The sequence below is a fragment of the Blennius ocellaris genome (genome assembly GCF_963422515.1).
Source record: "Blennius ocellaris genome assembly, chromosome: 1".
NCBI classification, from domain to species: domain Eukaryota; kingdom Metazoa; phylum Chordata; class Actinopteri; order Blenniiformes; family Blenniidae; genus Blennius; species Blennius ocellaris.
Window position 1 is genome coordinate 13629861 of NC_137650.1, and position 22734 is coordinate 13652594.

Below are 22734 nucleotides of genomic sequence, written 5' to 3' on the forward strand. Positions count from 1 at the left end.
TCTATCAGTGAGCACTTCTCCTTTGACGAGATAATCCATCCCACCTCACAGGCGTGGCTTATCAAGATGCTGATTAGATGGCATGGTTAATTCACAGCTGTGCCATAGGGTGGCCACAATAAACGGTCACTCGGAAATGTGCAGTTTGATCACACAGAAAATGTTTTACATCTTTGAGTTCAGATCATGAAAAATCGGAGCAAAAACAAAAGTGTTGCATTTATATTTTTGTTCAATGTAGAATTCAAACTGAACAATGTGTACAATTTAAATAAAATATAAACAGAAATGCAATGCTTTACAAATATTGTAAACTTATATGTTGCCCAGTGAGTAGTATTTCTTCTTATGACAACAGTCTTTGAAAGAAGTGTTCAGACTTGTGGCACAATGCTGGGACCAAACTTTACACTAGTCAGTTTTGCAACATGCTCACACTGCACTTTTTCACATCACACCAGAAAAATCGTCACAATACATGTTGGGATATTGCTCTTTTTCTTTTTACCACCTAGTATTTAACAAACGGCAAATAAAATGTGTAAAGGATTTGAAACAGCAGCAGTGAATCTTTTGTTCTGCACAAGAAAGTTACAATAAACTGTGAAGGACCTATGCTGTCATCACACTTACAGTAAAATTAAAAAGTACCTAAATAGAGCATTTACAAATGGATCAAGACAAGCTTTTCAAGTGGCTTCAGTTCACAGCACCACGGAGTGGATGACGGTACTAATACGCAATGTTTTCAAGTGAAAATGAACAATTTTCATTGTGCTTTGGTGTCTGCTTCCATGACAATGGTGCTTGGAGCCACTTAATACGCAACTTTTTCATAACGATAAGATGGAACTTTTTGAAAATGCTCTGACTCCATGGAAATGAGGAGAATGCAACAAAACTGTAGTTTCTTTTTGCATCTATGTATTTGCCATATTTAGCCTATTATGGCTGCCTAAACACTGTTCAATGTGTCAACTTCAGACTTTTGAAAAAGAAAATATTTTTAATGAAAAAGTGAAATGTCTTGATTAATACAGAGTTTTTAGAGACAAGTGGTCAATAAGTTCTGAGGGGATCATGAACAATAGCTGCTGTTACATGGACCATAAGTAATCCGATTAAAATGGTGTCATGTAAACAATTGTATCAGATTAGATTGGCTCTATCTGATTAAAATTCTAATCTGATCAAAGGAGGTGATGAAACCTTGTTTATGATCCAATCAGAGTTCATGTAACGGCATATCGGATAACCTCCCATTGAGCTTTGCTTGAAAATCTGTCGTGCATCGTCACCACTTCACACATAGTTTTGAGAAAACGCAATGTTTCCAGAAAGCGTTACAACAGTTTGATGGAAGAGACAATGTTGTTCTCAAACCTGTGAAAAGACTGTGAACAGTTGAATGCTTTCATGGACAGGAATGCTCTGTGCTTCTCACTTCTTTGCTGCTGTAGTTTCAAAATAAAATGCATGATCAGTTGACAAATCCATCTTCATTTCCAACAAGCTTCTGAGTAAAGCTGAACATTCAGTGTAAAGTGTCATGGTAATGATCCACTCTTTTAATCTGAGGATGTTCTTGGTGCATTTCAACCCCTCTAATCGAGCCTGATCACTTTATTCAGCGTTCATGTAAACCGGACTGCCTGATCTTTCTCTGTTGGAAAGAAGTTATTATTATACACCTTTTGATGTGCGCAAAGTCCAATTTAATACAGAATAAGACTTCTGGCAGATTTAAGTTCTCTTATCTTCACTCAGAGGTTAATAAAACTCTCCATTCTGAATTATAGCATTGAGTAGTTCTTCGGTTTTATTGTTTTACTGATGAGGTATTAGCCCAAAGTGTTTTGTATCTGAATCAGCATCCTTCATGAGTGACACATGAAGGCGGACCGCTCCTCATGAGTGTGTGTGTGTGTGTGTGTGTGTGTGTGTGTGTGTGTGTGTGTGTGTGTGTGTGTGTGTGTGTGTGTGTGTGTGTGTGTGTGTGTGTGTGTGTGTGTGTGTGTGTGTGTGTGTGTGTGTGTGTGTGTGTGTGTGTGTGTGTGTGTGTGTGTGTGCTTCCTCATCGTCCTCATCCTCATCAGCATCAGCAGCAGCTCTCCCAGATGGACCTTCACAAAATGGGTATTGATTGATTCTTCTCAGAGTGGTGGTGATAATGTGACAAGCAGCAGTCATTTCCCACTGAAACATCACTTTGGCCCTCCAGTGAGGGCTTTATCACACAAGTATCAGAAGCTTACTGGAAGCGCTCTTCCGGCACCATGGGACCCGTCAGACCGACGAGCCCGCGGATCAAATGACACTCTGGAAACTGTCCTAATGACTCTGTCGTGGCTACAGGAAGTGACTGTCACATGTTTAGGGTTTGAAGAAGAGGAGGAGAGTGATGATTAAAAACCTAAATAGTGGTCTTGTTGGAGGTCATTTTAAGAACCAACATTGGTATCTATCAAAAGTGTTGGTTGTAGTTTTCCAACACCGTTTTGAACATGTAAAATATCTGCATATTTTAAGGTCAACTTTAGAAAATGGACAGCAAATCTGAACCTGCTTGAAAACGAGGAATTTTATTTTTTTGTGCATTATGTTTGTGGCTCATTATTTTCTGGTGTTATGCTTGACAGTTTTTGATCCGAGCATGTTCCTTACTTTAGCTCTAAATTTGTCTGTAGGTATGAGTAAGTGTGTGTGTGTGTGTTTGGGTGAGTTTCTGTTTCTTGGTGACCTGCCTGAGTGTTCCCTGGCTTTCACCCAGTATTGGCTGGGACAGTCACTGGCTCCTACAAAACTCTTCTGTTGATAAAGTGGGTAGAGACGATTAAAATGGAACATCTGTTCCCTTTACTGGACATTCTTGGTGAACATGACCACCTCTTAGGTAGAGCTCGAGACACGGGACTCAAGGTTACTGGTTGTTACTTCAAGAACCGAAGGACGAAGACCCCCTAACCTCACTTCTCTCTTAAGTATAAGTGCACTGTAAATTATCTTGATGAACTTAATATGAACCTAAAATAATAAATGATTATTTTAAACTCCAAACAATAAATGCGGTGATTCCTTTAGGGGTGCCACAAGGACATTGTGGAGAATGTACACAGCGAAAAGCTGGACTCAAACATTGCGGGAGTTAATTCAACTCTGGCCTTTTTGCTGTGTACTGCTCACACCAACACTTGATATATTAAACTCTAATGAGGCCTCATATGTTTCACAACAGATCATCTGTAAAGATGTTAAGAATTATAATTTTTACAGAAATAGTTGAATGGACGGGAACATTTCTTCATCCAAAGGCATTGTGCAGTTTGTTAATGTACACACAGATAGCATAGACACGCGTAATTGGAATGGTTGTTGGGATTCATAGATAATCAAAATGATAAGACTTGCTGTTCCAACCACATGTTTTTACTGTCCATTTTATGCATAATTAACAACAGTCATTAAAGAATAATAATACAATAATTAGTTTTACCCTTCACTTATTTTTTATATTTATTCTCAAAGTAATGCCTTATACTAAAAGAAACACATCCTCCTGAACCTTCAGGAAACCATACCCACACCTCCGCCTTCATATATCATATATCACAGTTTTAAGATACTTATGAGCAGCAGCAAACTTTGTACCTGAATGGATCCTGAAGAACCGAAGCTGCTTTTGTCTGGAATATCTGCACAGATGCTCAAGATGACATGACATGAGAAAGAAAGATGTTTGGTTGACTCAGAATAACTCCATCACTGACATGTGCAAACAGCAGCATTCATATATGGGTTTTGCATGCACTGAGCCTATTTACATGTGAAGGATCTGAAGCGGTATTGTTTGTGTTTGATTGCTTGAGTTCTTCAGGGAGTGATTGAGTTCAGCACAATATGTGATGTCAAAACATGAAGTTGAAGATGTTGGCGGAGGAAGTTATCCGACATATTGCAGCAAAACTGCAAATAAATCTGAATTTGTCCAAAAAACAAAGGTGACAAATTACAAAGTCAAAGCTGTGGAAAAAGGACGAGCAACCGAAGTGATTCAGGAAATTATGCAAGACATAACAAGGGATGTAACCTTTTTTATGAAGTCCACAAACAGAAGACCAGGTGAGGAAACGCTTGTCAGTACGATAACTGCTGAGCCACCCTCTCTACAAACTGATAAAAACAGACATGATCACAAATATTGCAAAGGACATTGGGTGTGGTGCAGTAATTTATATGATGTAGTATATTATCATGAACTGTAACACACGTCTGATATTTAATATTTGTGAAGTTAAATTTGCATTTTATTCTGTTAATCCTCAAGCTGCTCTGCCAGTGGATCAACTTCCACGTGTGCTGATCAATGTAGTGACTTTTCTTTTAACTACAGCTTGTCTTTATCAAATTGTGCTGACGCTGCTTTAAGAATACTAATAACCGTATCACCAAACCATCAATAATGGATCATTCAGCATATCCCTTCGAACATACCAAGTGTTGGAGAAAACTTTGAAGAATTACAAATATCTGGTTTTCTCTCTGTCGGTGGACATGGATAACACTGTCATAAAGCAAACAAATTAATAATCACTCATTTGTATGCAGGTAGTGCATATTGCTCACACAATGCAAAGGCACTGCTTTAACTCCAGCTCCATGTTTCCCCGACTCTATGTGTAAATATCCTGTTCAGAAGTGTTCAAATGTATCATTGAAATATAAAACTGTATCAGGTTTGTGAAGGAGGAAGCTGACCTGATTTGTTTTTTTGTTTTTTTTAAAGACTCCATATAATTAACATTTCCCACATTTTAGTCCAGAGCCAATCATTAGTTTTTCCTCTCGATTTGTCAAGTTTCTTCATATTCTTTTTTCTCTGTCAAAAAGTTTGAAAAGTCTGAGTCGTGCTGCGGTCGAGGGAGTTCACTAATTCTGCATCCAATAGCAAAGTTTGAATTTTGAAGACCTTCCCCTACTATTGTCATGCACGCACCACTTCACAAGGTTTGTCCTTTCAAGCTTCAGATATAACAGGAACAGATTGGATACTCTAAAATGGAGTGGTATTATTCCAGATTTGATTAACTTTTAAACGGCTTCCCCCCCAACCCCCCCCCCGAAATATTTAAATATATGGTTAGGAATACCACTCAGATTCATGTTTCACAGAGTCCTTCATACTCTCCAATAAAGTTTGCATTATGGATGGATTGATGAAAGGTTCCAGATCAAGTTCAGCTAAGTAAATGTAATTCTACATTCTCCTTTGGTAGATAAGGTAAATAATTGCAACTTTCAAATTTAAAATAAATACAAACATTAGTGTGTTTTCCATGTTGTGCTTTTCTATGAGCTCATTCAAATGGCCAACCAGTCAAAGCAAAGGAAATCTTTTCAACCACAGTCTCCGATCCCAGCTTGTTTGATGTAATGGTGTTGGAGGAGCCACCCTGCTGCAGACAGGAGACGGTGCCACATCAGCACTGTGTGTGTGTGTGTGTGTGTGTGTGTGTGTGTGTGTGTGTGTGTGTGTGTGTGTGTGTGTGTGTGTGTGTGTGTGTGTGTGTGTGTGTGTGTGTGTGTGTGTGTGTGTGTGTGTGTGTGTGTGTGTGTGTGTGTGTGTGTGTGTGTGTGTGTGTGTGTGTGCACCCCTGCATGTGTATGCATGCGTCTCCCATCTGTGCGTGTTCATCTCCGCGTGTGTCTGTGCACCTTAAATGCTGATTGATGTATCTCTGGCTTTGTCAGCCCTTTGGCATAGGTGGAACAGGTGTGACTCTGCCACAGAGCGCGGCTCAGACAAGCCATATCACGGCACAATGAGGTCATTGTGCAACACACGCATTCCTGCGCAGGGCCCTCGGACTTTTACAGGCTGGAGGTAGCCATCTGTGTGTGCGCCTCGCTCCAGGTGAGGGGGATTTGGGTGAGATTTGCTGTATGAATGGGATGTGTGCTCACCAGCTGCATGTCGCTACACACTCTGAGAGGGCTCAAACACACACACACACACACACACACACACACACACACACACACACACACACACACACACACACACACACACACACACACACACACACACACACACACACACACACACACACACACACACACACACACACACTCAGACAGAGACATGGGCCAAGTGACGATTCTCCACTGTTGCAAAATCAGCGTCTTGTGAGAGAGAGAGAGAGTGGGCGTCGGGTTAAGTGGGGCTGGCTGAGTTTTTTTCCGACCATGTCACTCTGGTCTCTGATGTAGTCAAGGTTGCACTGCTTTGTACCTCCGATCCCCCCACGATCCATTAGGAGGAAAAAGGATGTTGCTACAGAACTGGAGTCATGTGGACTGACTCAGTGGCATCTGTTTGGATCCCCGCTGACATGTTGGGCTCTTGGTCTACTGTGAGATCACTATTTCTTTGCTTCCGTCTCTCTATCATTGTCCTCCGTACATGTGGGACATTTAAAGAAAGGTGAGGTGGACTGTATTCAAAGGGCGTGTGTGTGTGTGTGTTTGTCTGAGTGGTAGTGCTCTCCTCCCCAGGGTTGGGTGTCTGGACTGGGTCCCTTCTAGCTGTTTCACAGTTTAACCAGCCTTGACTTGCTGTGCGGTGACATGTCTGCACTCCACCGACTGAATGACTGGGAGGATCTGCTCACTGTGTGTGTGTGTGTGTGTGTGTGTGTGTGTGTGTGTGTGTGTGTGTGTGTGTGTGTGTGTGTGTGTGTGTGTGTGTGTGTGTGTGTGTGTGTGTGTGTGTGTGTGTGTGTGTGTGTGTAGATGAGAGTGGGTGTAAGGCTGGAGGCTGACTGCTGGGCTATGCTTGAAAGACTTCTGGCATGTGCTGGTGCCTGCATTTTTCACCCTTGACTGGAAGCATATGCTGCAGCACAATCGAGACAGTGTTAGACGGGCTTGGCGTGAGGGACCCAGGCGGCTTCCTCCACATCTGGCAGCGCTTGGCCCTCCTTCCAGGTGAGTCACGTCCCACGGGAGGGTGGCTCTGCTGCGGCCCTCGGCCCCTCAGCGCCCGGGCATCTGGAAGTGTCTGGATCCGTCCCACAGTCACATCTATCTCCACATGCTTTTCCAATTTCATCACCACCGCCGCCTCCCTCTCCCCCACATTCTCCACGGCCCCCAGCCACTCACTGACCCCTGCTGTGTCCCAATTACCGCACCTCCCCACTCCAGGTGACATGACTTTGCAAGATAGATGATCTAAAAGACCTGCACTATCAAAGAACTGTACAGACGAGACGGGCATTGGGGAAATCATAGACTTTTTGGGGGCTTTTTTGTTTAAGGTGGCTATATTTAATGATGGGTATAATTATTGAGGTCTTGGAACATTGTAAAAAAACAAGTTTAGTGTTTCATGATCATAAAGGTATTGTAGTGAAAGATACAGTTCAATGGTCTTTAACATCATTCAGTTCAGGTCAGCGACACCGTATTGTGCATTGCAGAAAGCTTCCATCTCAACAAGAAGAACCACGGTGACTCTGTGAGCAATCATCAAAGATTCATGCAGATGTTCCTTTGGGTCTTATTGGGGTAATTCCACTTCTGCTCTCTGGCAGAAAAACAAGCTGAGACAAATCGGCCACCTAGTGGAGTCACTAAACACATTATGTTAGCAGACGGCAAGAATTTGTAATTTCTAGTAACCACTTGATGAATATCCAGAAAACTAATTTTCACAGTCCTTGTAGCTCTTTTACGGGCTCCTCCCACTACCTGCTGTTAGCTGTTAGATTGCTTTGTCGTCTTGTTCAGTGCTGAGCAGGCAGTTTACAAGTACTTTATCAAAGCTTTTTTCACAGAAAACCAGCAGCAGCTGCTGAAAGTAGCCATAGTGACGGCATTATGTGTTCATCCACAAACAATAACTTTCTTGCTGGTTTATACCGGTCTGCCACTGGTTCAGCTTGTGCAGCACTTTGATCATCCAGAAGCAAAACCAATACATGAACCACAAAAAAACAGCTTGGAACTTCTGCAGGATTTTTATGAATGGCAGTCGTCTCCTCCACTGTCCGTGTAAAAATATTGATCTAAATTTAGCTGATTTGGGAAAGTTTAAAAGAGGAGCCGACTCATGTTTGAATCGTGTCTATAAGACAACTTTAAAAACTGAATATGATGTAAATTTTGTTGCATTGTCTTTGACCGGGGGTCTTGGACCCCTTTGGGGAGGTGAAGGCTCTGATGTCAGAAACACTGGATTTGGACATTTTCATGTAGAATCTGAGGGGAAGTATTTTATATTTTTCTTTAACTTTGTGAGTTGTGGCGGGTTCACCTGCATTTGGCTTTGCTGTGTTGTTTGGACAAATCAGAGATCAATGACGGGGTCCCCAGCCTTTCTCAGAGGTAATCCAGAGGGGCTTTAGAGGAGGGGGGGGTACTGTGATATTCTGCTTGCTCCACCTGACCTGAGTCTGAGTTCATGCTTTCATAATCTGAACCCCCCCCCCCCGTCTGGTTCATATAAAGTTCCCACTTTTGATGTGCTTGGTGTGTGTTGTTTGGTTTTGTATGTTTTATCAAAACTCTTTCATAAAAGTAAATGTGGACAAATAAATGTGTGTGTGCACGTGTTTGTGTAAAGAGTAAAGGAACATAATTATGTGGTGGGGGGCGGTGGTTCGGGGGGGGGGGCTTCGCCTCTGACCCCTGAACAGGAATGTCACAAGCAGCCGGGGTAATTATGTCCCTTAGCCTGATGGCTGTTGGGGAGGCCCAGCTGTGTGTGCGTGCATGTGCTGGTCTGGGGAGGGGGAGGAGGAGGGAGGGTGCAGGGGGGGGGGGGGGGGGGCAAAGGGGGTCGACTGATGGGAGTTGCATGTGTCAGAGTGGATTGATCATGACACAAACAGATGTACGTTGGCGGAAAACATGCCGGTGTCCGCGCGGAACGAGCCCATCCCGATCATTAAAGGGATGAAAATAAACATCTTGCTCTGATTAACAGCGGCCGTCCCAGCGGACTTGTCAGCCACAGCGGCAGCGACGAGCCGCGGCGAGGCCCGCGCACATGTGTGTGTACAGATTTTGGTTTTACATAAATGTGTTCCTGTTCACGAGCTGGTGAGCCATGTTACAGCTATCGGGCGTGAGTGTGTGTTGTGCTGTGGGCCAATCAAGTGGGCTGGCTTTCTTTTTCCTTTTTTTTTCCCTTTCCTGTCTAAACACAAATCTAGAATAAATAATAGAAAAAGTGTTTTTTCTTATTTTTGGCTGGGAAAATAAAATCATTGTATGAAGCATCCCTCTCTTGTGCTTTGCCCTTTCTTTGTCAAACACCCTCACACACACGGAAACACACGCACGCACGCACTCTCTCAGCGGCACTCTCAGTCTATTTAGAAAGGAATGCTGCTGGAGTCTCACATTTCACTTAAGAAGCAGAAACGAGGGAGAGAGTGAGCGACACTGAAATTGAGGGGGAAAAAGGGGAGAAGAAAGATCAAGTGGAAGCTCATTTTTATCCATGAGGAGGTTGTCCCTTGTTGTGTGCCACCGTGCGTGGAGTCGGCATTTTCAAAAATGTATCCGCCTCTGAATGCCGTTACAGGACAAACATCTTGACGAGTGACGGTGTGGTCCATGAGTGACATGGACTCGGGTGAGGCTTGATTGGCTGTGTGTGTGTGTGTGTATGTGTGTGTGTGTGTGTGTGTGTGTGTGTGTGTGTGTGTGTGTGTGTGTGTGTGTGTGTGTGTGTGTGTGTGTGTGTGTGTGTGTGTGTGTGTGTGTGTGTGCACACTCACACTCTTTCTTCTTCCTTGTCTCGCTCCGTTTCAGAGGCGACCCGGTTTCTTGGCCCTGCGAGAGAGTCTCGGTGTCAAATCGGCTGCCCGGGTAGCAACAGTGAACAACCCAACACACACCCCGGAGATTAGCACTGTCTCTTTGTCTGCTGGTGTAAAATGGTCTGAACACGTGTTTGCCACCAACTCACAGTCAGGAAAATAACCGAGTCGAAACTGGCTGCGTGGAGTCCCGCAGACGCCCCCTGAAACGGGTCGACCGTCTCCCGATAAGTTTCTTTAGTTCGGCGAACGCCAGGCTTCCTAATGAGGCACCTCTCGCCTCTCATGTTGAAATGATAGCCTCAGAGAAGATTTTCTGTGCTCGCGCCATGTGAGCATCGATCAGTCCAGACTTGTAAAACAGCTTCCACAATCCAATTTTCTACCTTGCTGTATTCATTTCAAATTGCCTCACCGATGCCATGTTAGGTCAAGCTCAGCTGGAAAAGAAAACAGGCTTGTTCACTCAGTCAAACAGCTTTTACCGCGGAGAGTCTCCTCGCCGTGTTCAACTTTCAAGTACAGTAACCTGGAGGAGCGAGGCATCAGCTATTTATTTTTAGGTTTTTTTAACTGAATACTAAGCGAAGTTCCTCTTCTTTTACCAAAGTGTCTATTTCAATAAACTTCTGTTTTTAAGTGGCTTCTTCATCCTGAACTAGCTTGAGATTGCCAAAGAACTACAGTAGAGATGAGTAACAATAACATCAGCCCTTATCCAACTCAGCTGTGGTGCATTAGCAGCCTTAAATGTATTCATGTTCATTTCAGTGTTACTTTATCTGAACTCTGAATCAGTCCTCAGACTGACCCACACGGAGCTGACAGCTCAGATAATGTGTCACTGAAACACTACAATGCAACCATGTGAATATAGGGGTTGTTTTAGAAACCGAGAATTTCAAGAGTGGGGTTTTATTAAAGAGCATGTAGAACCACTGGCTGGTGCCGTTGTAATGAAACGACACACTTCAAAAAACGTGCATTTTCCCTGTTTCCACGGAGACGGAGATGGAGCGTTTTACATTTTATTTGAAAAGTTTCAACTTTTCAAAAAATTTTGTTTTCAGTGACTCTGGGCACAACAACATTATATTTTCATTCAATGAAATCTGTTAGAAAGTGTACAACTAAACAAAATAACATCATATTTCACAACTTTTTGTCAAAAAATAAATCTGTGAATAGGATAAAATCTTTCACAATACTGATCTCTCATCCCAATCACCACATGGTGACATAGTGTCCGACAGAAAATAATGTTTTTAACTAGTGAATGAAGTGATCTGTCAGTGTTGTTAACTAAGTAAAGTTAGTTCTGGAGAAACAGGGAAAGCAGGTTACCACACATGGTTGCTTTACCCCATAAAGGGTTGACTGAGAAAAAAATTACTATTTTTTTGTTTCTTTAGTAACAAAAATAAAATTTGCTTCTCTTAAAAGTAATAGTACTTATAGTGATATAATACCATTCTGCTAATTTTCAGTGACAGACATAACACAGATTGAAATTCAATACAATTAATTTGTAATCAAGACATTTTTTTACAAATATGACATTTTTTTTCCATTGCTTTTTTGTATTTTTATCATCTTGTTTCATTCAGCCATTCATAGCTTGATTTAACACTGTCCCTGTTTCCTTTCCCCTTTTTATATGTCTGACTGGGAGCTACATGTTCTCCAATCAAGCCATTGAAAAGCAGTAACTATGTATGAACCATGCACAGTTTGATCAAGGCGCAACTAATTCCTTTAAACCTGTAATTTATTTTCACAACTTGAGGCCACTCCACCCAGCTTAAATCCACCAAACCACAGCTCGAATCCTAAAAGCTCTGACACATGATGTCCCGAGAAGACGAGCATCATGTCAGAAAAATGCTTCTGTGGTAGCGTCGCTTCTCTTCATGCAGCAAGAGGTTGTTGTTTTTTTTTTGTTATGTCTATATCGATTTCAAATATTTGACTCGTCATCAGGAGTTTGTCACTGGGAACACTTATTTTCCAACACGGATTCATTTTACCAGTATTTCCAACCACCGTATCACAGCCCCCCCCCCCCCCCTCACACTGACGGTGACGAATGGCGCTGTCATCTCGTCGTACCCTGACACAGGCCAACCTCTCATGCTCGGGGGGCCCTCGGGTGCTGCTGGGCTCCGTGTCAAGACTCAGCCGTTACATGTCCCAACACGGCCCCGACACTGCCGCTTCACAACACAGGCCCCGAGGTGATCTGTGAGCACAGACTTCTAAAGGCCAGATCCACCGCCAGTGACTGTCACAGGCAACGGCAGCGCCTGAGCGAACTGTGGCCACGCCAGACAACCCCCCCCCCCCCCCAGGCTGTTTCCAACACTGAGCTGCACCAGAAACCAGCGAAATAACATCTCGCCATGACATCCATTTAGTGTTTCCTCTCTGATAACAGGCGCTTTACGTCAAATGCAGATACAACAGATGTATTATCTTCATAGTCGTCTTCTATAAACATATAAACATGGACATAATATTGCCATCTTCACAAATTGGGCTTTTTTTCTCTTTTTATTCCTTTACAAGTTCCTCTTTTTTTATGTTTATCAAAAGTAAACAACAATATTTTTTAAACTTAGTTACCTTTTTTATGTAAAAATACACAGTTTGAGCATATAGATGTAAGTTTCCCTCTTGATGCAGGAGATGCGACAGCTTTACTTTAATTTAATTGACTTTTTTTTAACATTAATGCATTCATTTTTGTACAAGTATACAAAAAGAATTGACTCGTTCATCCTAGCGGTCCCTGGTCAAACATTTTATACTATAGCTATCATTATTGACATGTATAAAAACTATACAGTCCATTACAATTAGTAATGTAGTGTAGCTGTAGATTGAACCACTGAGATGAGAAATCTCTGCAAAAAACATTTCTTCCATGTGTTGCTCATATGTATCCACTTTCCAAGTAACATATTTCGCCTATAAACATGATAATGTACCTTGGTTCATAAGTAATTTAATAATTCAGAGATAAACCTACGAAGAGTCTATTTGACTGGTCCTTTTTACAGCATATAATTTCAACTTGCCCTGTAGTTTTGGAAAGGTCAAAACTTGACCCAGTGCACTTCGAGGGAAAACAGTCACTATTAAACCTTTAGGATTGCTTTAAATTTCCCCAACATCCAATTTAAATAGTGAGTGAATGGAGTTTTGAGTACCGCTCCTGAAGGACTCAGTCCGCATTATTAGCACATGTGCACTTTTCGGTTTCACCATTTGAACACATTCTTCTGTATTCAAGTTGTATAGATGGTATTTTCTTTGGAATATAGCCATTTGTGAACGCAAACACTGGAAGTTAAAGATTTCTTTTGGTAAATGCTCAAGGTAGCAACCTTTACAAATTCTATTGAGTGTATTCATCTTGTCATTTTAAGAGGAGCTATTACGAGCTGGGAGACATCAAAGAAATCACATAGAGAGACTGTTGAGTTTCAATAAGTTACATTAAAACTAAACAATCGTATTGTCTTTGAAAGTCAGAATAGCTGTGAATTTGAATGTCAGATTGACAAATCATGAATAAGCTTGTTTTTTGGTCTAAAAAACTGCTTTAAAAAGTACGAGTGAATGTGTGTCCTGGCTTGTGGCTGCTTTTGGCTAAAAGAGGGCGATATTCTCTCTTGTTGGTCAGCGAGAACCGCAGCAGATCAAAAGATGAACAGAGGCGGGGGGGGGTTCGAAGAAGTGGTGTGTTTGTTTGGACCAGAGTTTGAGGAAAAGTGGAAAGTCCAATGGTGGTTAATTGCTGTGTTTAGGTCCGAGGTCATGAGGATGGCAACAGGAACACGACGCTCAGCCCCGAGCGGCAGATGGATATACAGCCACCACAGAGATGCTGCTCTATCTAATCACAACTAAACACGATGAAGACACGCACGGACCCTCTCCCCCTCCCCTCCCCTCTGACTCTCCACTCGTTCGCCGCCGCCCGCCCCCCCACTCCTCGCCGAGCTCTCGCTGTGCCCAAAGCCCAGGGGAGGTCACAATGTGTCACAGCAGCAAAGGCCTGTAGATGAACCTGTTGGTAAGCCCCCCGCGCCCCACCTCTCAGCGCCACCTCCTACCTCTGAAAACTCCCCGGAGACTTGAATAACCTGAGGGGTTCAAGATCAAGCGAGCGCAGACGTGGTCGTGGATCGAGGATGTTTTTTTGTTTTTTTTCACCCCCATAATTTTCTGAAGCCTTTGAGCTTATCCACAAGCTTTTTCTTTTTCTTTTTTCTTTTCAGTAACTCTGTCTTGGTACATAAAATAAAACTGAAATCTGCTCCTGATGTCCAGCTGGTTAGTTGGTTGGTTAGCAGATTCACAAACATTACAACATTGTTTTTTACCGATAAAAATGTACCCTTATATTTGTAATTTATTTAATGAAAATCTGTTGGCTTTACAATCAATAGTACACTGTATTCTTAAATACAAGCATATCTACATAGAATATTGTATCTGTGTCTAAATCTGGGATGTTAAATATACTATTCGTTGACAAGTGTAAAAAAAAAAAAAACAATAACACAAATGCATAAACTTGAACTCATCAAACAGTATTTAGATTTTTGTGTCATGTATTCACTTTTAAAAATTCTACACTCAGACTATCATTATACAGATCTGAACCATTCAACCACTTCAATTGTGCTGAACTGAATTGACATGACCTGGCTGTCCTCCAGCTACAATTGATGACTCAGTTTTCAAGAAGGCTGCAGTTTTTGAAATTATTCATGATAAAAAAAAAACAACCAAATAACTATAAAGTCCATTGAGTGCTAAATTTAGCAAGTGTCTTGCCTTTGGCAGCTTGCAAAGTGTACAAATCATGCATACATCTATGTTCTGTACCTGCTGTAGAGGCCAAGCCCATGCTTTAAGCCACTGAGTCCTAAATTACGATTAATCACCTTGTTACTATATTCATATCCACAACTCAGACTGTCCAGTACACTCATGCTCATACTTCCAATACAGCCATACATGCACATCAATTCAGCGTCCAGAAACGGTTTTCTTCTTTGGATGAAACACCTCACCAACAAAGAAAAGTTACCTAATTTAAAATCCACCTGCCAATAACCCCGTGACACCAATACACTGTTTACCATAGAAAGATAAATGTACATTCTGCTCCTACACCTGCTTTATCCAAGAAAAAGCTGCAAGGCCAACACAGAGATTGTCCCAAATAAAAATAATAATATTTCAACACTCAAAGTAAAGAAAATAATCCTTTTATATAGCAATGTGCAGTTTCCCACAGATTTTAGAAAGTGTCTTCTTGTAGGTTTCGTTAAAATGTGCAGATTGGCACAAGCCTCACCCCCTCACTCTGTGATCTTTGACCCCCATGTTGGGAACCGCTATTTGCTGGAGTCAGGAATGATGTCCAAATATCAGAAACAAGCTACAACTTGAGCCCTTAAAACTCACAGTCTTTTGCTTTTCTACAGCAGAATGGTCAAGTACTATGCCAATGCAAAGTGGTCATAATGGATATTAAAAGAAACACAGTTCCTTGCTCCTGCTCTCTCTGCAAAACTGACAACCCATACAGCCTACATTTTCCTAGCCAGACTTTCTCCACTTGGCATCTCTTTCTTTTTAATTATCTCAGTGCACAGATGACCAGGCACTGCCTTTCTGCCCTGTCAGCATCGTGAATCCTCCACTACCAAACTGCTGCTCTTTCTCTGGCAACAACCTTCTCCTCCCTCCTCCTAGATTTTTGTCAGAAACAAGTTTCAGGTGCACGACCAACCACCGCTGATTTATCCAACAAGTATGAACAAACTACTTGTTTAGTGTGAGCAGTCAGGTTGTGAACTTGTAGTCATGAATGAGTAGTGCGCTTTGACTTTTTGTTGTACAGTTCTATTTCTCTATCTATATTTCTCGAGGTTTGTTTTTTTTTTCCTCAAAAATCTGCTCCAGATCTGAGAGCCTCGCGTCAAGTTAAATATTTCAGCTACAATGGTCCTGGTTCAAGACCTTTAATTTGGAGACCTCTGCTTTGATTTATGTTTCAAGTTTGCAGTGATTTGTATGACATTTTCAAACTTCATTCCAAAACCTTGACCCTGTTTACACAACATTTTGTCGTGCAAATTAAAAAATTCCACCATTTTTGGTGCTGTAGGTCACTGTCACTCAACTTTCTAAAGGTTGCTACCAAGGTGGAACTTTTTGAAAACACTCTCCATGTAGATGATGCCAAACTTGAAATGCTAATACTGCCCGTGTGCACCATGTCCATAGTAAATAGTTTTTGTGCACATACGTGAGCAGATGGACAATAAGAACAATGTTTGCTTCCAGAGTGTCTTGACTCCCTGTCCCTATTATCCCGGGACTTGGTAGTTTATTTATTGGCAGATGCTGTTAATAGCAGTCCAACTTCGTCGTCTGTACATATGAATGCCTGTGTTCTCCTATTGTTGATGTTTACAGTGTGTTATACTCTGTGTGCAGGATTGTGTGGTTTCCTTACAAAAACAAACAGCATCCACTCATGATCTAACATGAAAACATTGTTCTCAGCATTTCTGCCATCTCTGTGTAGACAGACAAAATGTTTTAAAAAGTGGAAGTCCAATCGCAAAATCTTTCCGCAGTGAAAACGTAACATAAATGGGGCCTGCGAAAAGCTGTGTCATCATTGAATATGTGGCACTTCAGCCTGATGCATCTGGCGAAATAACTCATTTATACATTTCTATTCAATAAACAAGTTTTTGTACTATAGCTTCTTCTGGTTCGGCCTCTGACCTTGGGTCCAACATGTAGGGCTGCGCTGTTATGTGTTCTGCAGCATAATTCTCCGACAGAATTATTCCATAGGATGAACATGCCTTCCTTGATTAGTATACTCACTAGTTTAATTTGCATTGATGAAGACATGCACTCAGTCAGCCTCAAGACAGAAAATCTACAATGGAATCAGTGGGTAAGGTGTCTATCTTCAAACTGGTATCAATTATAACCATAACTGCAGCTCCCATTGAGTGTTACTGGGTTTTTTTCGACTCGTGAAGTCCCAAATCTTTCAAAGGGAGGACGATCATTGAGTTTATCAGTCACTATTTGGCGCCTGCATCACTTTGTGATGTACATGGAGGCATTGAAGTAGAATGTAATACCTCTGCCACAGTGCTGCTGGTAAGCTTTGGTCCTGACATTCGTGTAGACCTTTAACATCCATCCCACCTATCCAAACATCCTTGCAGGCCAAGTACATCCCTTGATGGAAAGAGTATTCCCCGATGCACTGACCTCTTTCAACAGGATATTGAACCGACACTGAAAAATGGCTCAGTAATGACTTAAAGACCACAACAATGAGTTCAAAGACCTCTAACGCTCACGGATCTTGATCAAGTCGAGCATGCTGGACAAACCAATCTGATTCATAAAGACCTCACCACACAACCTCCAAGGATGAAAGTGTGTGCTACCGTCTTGGGGTCTGGTACCACCGCACACTTTCAGAGGTAACGGAAGGGTGGAAGCCATGCTTCCAACAAGGCAAACAATACTGAAGACTGACCCACAGTCCAGGAAGGTTGAACCTTTGTGTAGATGTAACTTAAGTCATTCGTCATTGGTCACCTCTTTTGACACCACTGTCCCAGTTTGATGTGACGACACCAAGAGTGAGTTTGTGAAAGGTGCTGCTCACTGATTAAATTATTCCCTTTGTGAGTCGCTGTATGACGGGCTCTCTAGCCAGCCAGCCAGCCTGCTCCAGTGTGTGTGTGTGTGTGCGTGTGTGTGTGTGTGTGTGTGTGTGTGTGTGTGTGTGTGTGTGTGTGTGTGTGTGTGTGTGTGTGTGTGTGTGTGTGTGTGTGTGTGTGTGTGTGTGTGTGTGTGTGTGTGTGTGTGTGTGTGTGTGTGTGTGTGTGTGTGTGTGTGTGTGTGTGTGCTAATTTGGTTTGCACCGAGATCACATGGTTGTCAGAAGTGGGGACAGAGAGATGTACGTACCACTTCCCCATCAAAAGCACTGATCTCCTCTTTGAAGGCAGCACCACTTGTCGATGTTGATCTGCCCCAGTGGTCAGGGCTGAATGTTCCATATGTAGCTTTGATAGCACAGAACCTCCGGGAGAGCAACAATGCTTCATGGATTTTAAATACATTCCAGCTGAGATGTACCTTAGTACAAACAAAGGCATTAAATTGGGTTTTTATTCATTATTCAGGACTATAGAATATCTTAACTCCAGTAGATAAAGTTACATAACCTTGTAAATCTTGCAGAGGCTCGAAAAGCAACTCAAATGTGGATATCAAAACTTACCAACGAAGAATGTACATCCTTATGAAAGTTTAAGCCATACACTGAAGTTCTTAAAAGGTGGATTTCCAGACCAGAATTAGTATCAAAACATAGAAATAAAATGCATCGTACTCTGTAGGCCTCTTTTTGAATTTTATCAGAATTTGTCAGAGGAGGCTCCATTACCTTTAGGTTTTTCTTGGTGTTTAAACACACAGTCTGTTGGGGCTTCTCATAATGTCACATTGTGAGACGGCAACCCTAAATAGTAATTACTGTAATCTCCAATCACAGTCAAGTGTGCACTGTTCAATTGTTCAGCACCAACTCAGCTTTGCTGGAAACAAAAAAAACAAAGCTGAAGCTGCAGTTACTCTGGACGAACTGCAGAACTGACCTGAACTGTTGAAAGTTACGGTTGGTACCATTCTTTTGTTCTCAAACCAAGGCCCCTCTGTGAGAACAGTTGAGGAAGATGAGTTGTTAACAATAAATTATTTTCTTAATCAGAACTTGTCAGAAAAATAATAATATATATTTTTTCTCTGTATTCAGATAGCGTTGGCCATAGGTCAGGTGGGACAACAGGTTCCACAGTGGGAAGGTTCATTATCTGGCTCTGAAGCCAGCAATTTGCAATGGCAGCACTGTCAAAATTAGTATATCTGTGAAAAGGTGGATGTGACTTATCATGTAATGTATTCACAAACCTTCACTTAGGTGTCCCATCCTCCACATGACACATATTCACACACGGTGCAGTGTGTTTCTATATTTCTGGTAATTCCAGACAGATGCGAACAATCATGTAGAGAGAATTATTAAAACTACTGTTGTCTTAAAGATGATGACTTGATTATATAACGATGACAGTTTAGACTACTATGTACCTTTATTAATATACTTCCGGTGGTCATAACAGTGGTCTTCTGGGTATTGACCAACTAAACACATTGTTTCTCCTTCCTCTCTCACATGATTTATTTGATCCTCCCCTCAAAAGATGGAACAGTTTAGCATAATAATAGGTTCCATTTGCCTGATCCATAACTGTGGTAGTGATCAAAACAACCAAAGACATTCTTTGTTTCAAGCTGATCCAACTAACGACATGACAGGAGTGCTAATATAAGAATAAGTCGAGTTGTTTTCTTGAGAAAATGATTGACCTTTGGTAAGAATTAATTACACACATTGTATCATAATGCTGTGTTCCTAATGACGACATTATGCCATGAAGTATTTGCATTTCTTTAATGGAGATAATGTATATCCCTAGTGTGGGCCTCAAGTTGAACAAAATAATCATATATAAAGGAAAATCCATGAGCAACATACCAATCTAAATATTTGAAATAACAACAAAAAAAGTTATTTTCAATGGTTCTTCTTTTGAATAAAAAAGCAGCAGATGTGTGAGTCATTGCATTCCTCAGCATCTATGAGCTTTTCTCTGGAATTATTTTTGCCAACATGGATTGGCGGATGAAATGTATTTGTTGGGGTGTGTAAGTATGCACAGGGAAATGCATTGAGTTCCTAGTTCAAGCTTGACTTGGCGTTTCTCGTTCCAGTGTTCATACCCCCCTCCATCTGCGACTGACTTGGGTTCCTACTCACGGTATCTGGTCAGCTTCTGTCATCTGTCTTATATAACCAGCTGATGTTGAAAGAAGAGAGGAGTGAGTAGAACTGGCAGTACCTGTGAAACTGTTCGGAGCCTGTTGGTGTCAAGGGTCAAAGGCTTGAGCTAAGCTGCACAGCAGCAGGCGAAATTATTGTTTTTGTATAGAAATATTCATGAGAATCTGGCATCTTTGAACATTGTTCTGAAATTGCATTCTAACTGCAAACTACTGCACATACAATTTCCTAAATTAAAGCAGCTGCCTTGGTGTCCGATACCACAGAATAGCTTAAGGGATCTGTGGAGTTCATGTCCTAATGAACATGAATATAAACAACATTAAGCAGGTGGTCATAAAAATGGGGAGGATCAATGTGCTGCCACTTGTCCGTCTGTACCATTGAACATTTTCCAAGTTAGTTACCTATTCCAAGAGGAACAACTGTCAACTGGAATTGTTCAACCATCTACATCGCCATGCGCTGTCCTTTAAGCTGGCTTTTATTGGTAGTAAACAACTTATCATCTTCAGTAGCACTGTATTGCTATTAGATATAATAAAAAAAATCCCATATTGAAAATGATGAACCTTTGGACTTGATTCCTGAAGAACTTGAAGGAACAGTTGGACAAGAGTTTGAAATAGATTTTGCAACAGTTCAGAAAAATAGGCTGCTGTGAAATTATAAGACTTTTGAGTTTAAGGACATCAGACGACGTTAAGATCACAATTACACTCCAATTAAAAGGACTGTCTCTGTTATACCCCAGCGTCACACTGGGTGTGACCGGCTCATGCTGAAATGTTGTGTGATATAATTGCACACCCTTTGCGAGTAGTCACGTTTTCTGTATTGACGGCTGACACCGTGGAGAACATCAGCTTCCAGTTGTGGCTCATCATTGTCAACCTTGCACCTCTCCACCCCCGCACAAACACACTGTTCCTCGAACAAGAAATACAGTTGTTACACATTCTTTCACTGCAACCGACTCATGGCTGAAATGTGTCATGGTTGTTGTAGCTGATATCCACCTGCTGTCCAGGATTTTCGTCAAAGTAATCGACTCTTTAAATATTTTTTTTTCTAAGCCGAGCCTGAGCTTCGTAATGGGATGGACTTGGTCTGTGTGTTGTTGCTTTGCTGTGGGCGAGTGTGTGCTCGGAGGGCTGCTTTTTGTGTTCCCTGAGGAGCCACAGGTTTGGTCTTGCATTGTGGCCCGTAGACCTTGAAGTCCACTATCCTTTTATTCATAGCTCCTGGGCTGGTGAATGTGTCTCTGTGTCCCCCGTCCTCCTGCTGAGAGATTCCAGAGGCTCCTCTCTTGGCCTTTCAGGGCTTCTGGGTCACTCGTTTGTCATCATGACCTTTAACCCTTGTAGGCCAGTGTGCCGGGAGGAATGTCGGAGATGTTTACCTTCGCCGAGACTGATGGTGTCCAGGTGGCTCTTTCTCGCTCTCGCCTTTTTCCTCCACTTTTTTTTTTTTTTTTCAGTTGGATGGTTTTTTTTTTCCCTGAGCCAGGCATTTTGAGAGCCCCACCTCTTCTCCTGCTGCTGCTGGCCAGCCTGGTAAATAATGCAGGCGTAGAGCGAAAGCAAAGCCCATCAAGCTGGCGGGATGGTAATAATTCACATTAGTACCTGTCCGTACAAACATAGATGTCTTACCTGGATCTTCAGTTACAGCTTTGGTACATTTGTGGACAGACTCTATATATTTGTGTCAGAAAGTGTCTGGATCGTCTTGGCTGGAAAGTAATGAGGGAAAGAGAGAGAGAGAGAGTTATTGATTGGCGCTGTGTCTGGGTTTGGTCAGAGAACACACGCGTCCAATGCTTCACTTCCCAGAGTTTGTTAGCCATCAGACAGCCAGCTGAGTGGCGTGGCTAGACAGTGAGGGCATTCACTAATAGGTAATGGACCCCCACTTCCAGCTCCCTCCGCCCTCCACTTCAACATGGTGCCATCTATCACTCCTGCACCGGACCTTCCCAGTGGCTCCTTGCTGGGTCCTCATCTACTGGAAACTCTTGGAAAGTTTCCTGCCCTCCCCTGCCCCCAGCCCCCTCAACTCCTCTAAAGAGCCCATTAAACAGTGTTGTAATGCAAACAGTAAGTCCGAGGAGAGCGAGGGCCAGGTGTCGGGTGCAGAGGGGATGAGCGTCTAATGCAGCCATTACGAGTGGCGGGCAGGGTGGGTGGATTATCATAAAAGCATCTCCCCTCCCTCTAATGTGGACATGTCTGATCAATACCAGACTCCTGGGAGGGGATGGAGGGATGGATGGATGAAGGATGAGAGGAAAGGGAGCAGCTTTATTTATTAGATGAACGCGCTGTCGCCACACCACGGGATGGCAGCGACTGGTGGAGGGAGGGCACAAACTAAAAGCCGGGGTCTGACAAATCAGCTTTTTAGTGATCTGATGCAATCTGGTGACAATTTGCATTACAGTACCAACCAAAGGAAAGCATTTTTCTTCAAGCAAGAATTCATGCGGTTAAAATCTCCAATAGATACTGGAACGATGCATCGAATTAGTAATTCCTTTTATTGTGAATAAGGAACTGGCGCACAATGAAATGACATGGTATATTAGGACATCTACAAGCTAAATTGTCCATTTAAACACTCAGGCAATCACTGAACCCACTTCTTAGTTTTAGTCTTGGGTGACTCGATAGTTTTTAGAAAAATATATTTACTCCTTTGATATTTCTTTATCAGATTCTACACATCATTACCTCTTATCCTCTGAATCATCGAAAACTGGTTGAGATCACAATGGTGGAGGTGCTGAACCGTTAACGTGACCGCATGACCCCCTTTAAAAAGAAAGGTTTGGACAACTCTAAATGTTTTTCTGTGTTTTAGTGCAAGGAGCTTTAAATACAATGCAAAAAAGTCTTAAATGTACTTCAACTGATTTTTCTTTAGAATTGTCAGCAA

General features: G+C 42.1%; 1 protein-coding gene across 1 annotated transcript in view; it reads left to right on the top strand.

Moving 5' to 3' along the window:
* Positions 1-8878: 8878 nt before the first annotated feature.
* The window catches only part of bnc1 (basonuclin zinc finger protein 1), a gene marked incomplete at its 5' end in the record, with an annotated part of 43033 nt that continues 29177 nt past the window's right edge, over positions 8879-22734 (top strand). The window contains 2 exons of the mRNA XM_080520536.1: positions 8879-8893; positions 9820-9876. Coding sequence (XP_080376662.1) covers positions 8879-8893; positions 9820-9876 — 72 coding nt within the window. The remainder of the gene's footprint in view (positions 8894-9819; positions 9877-22734) is intronic.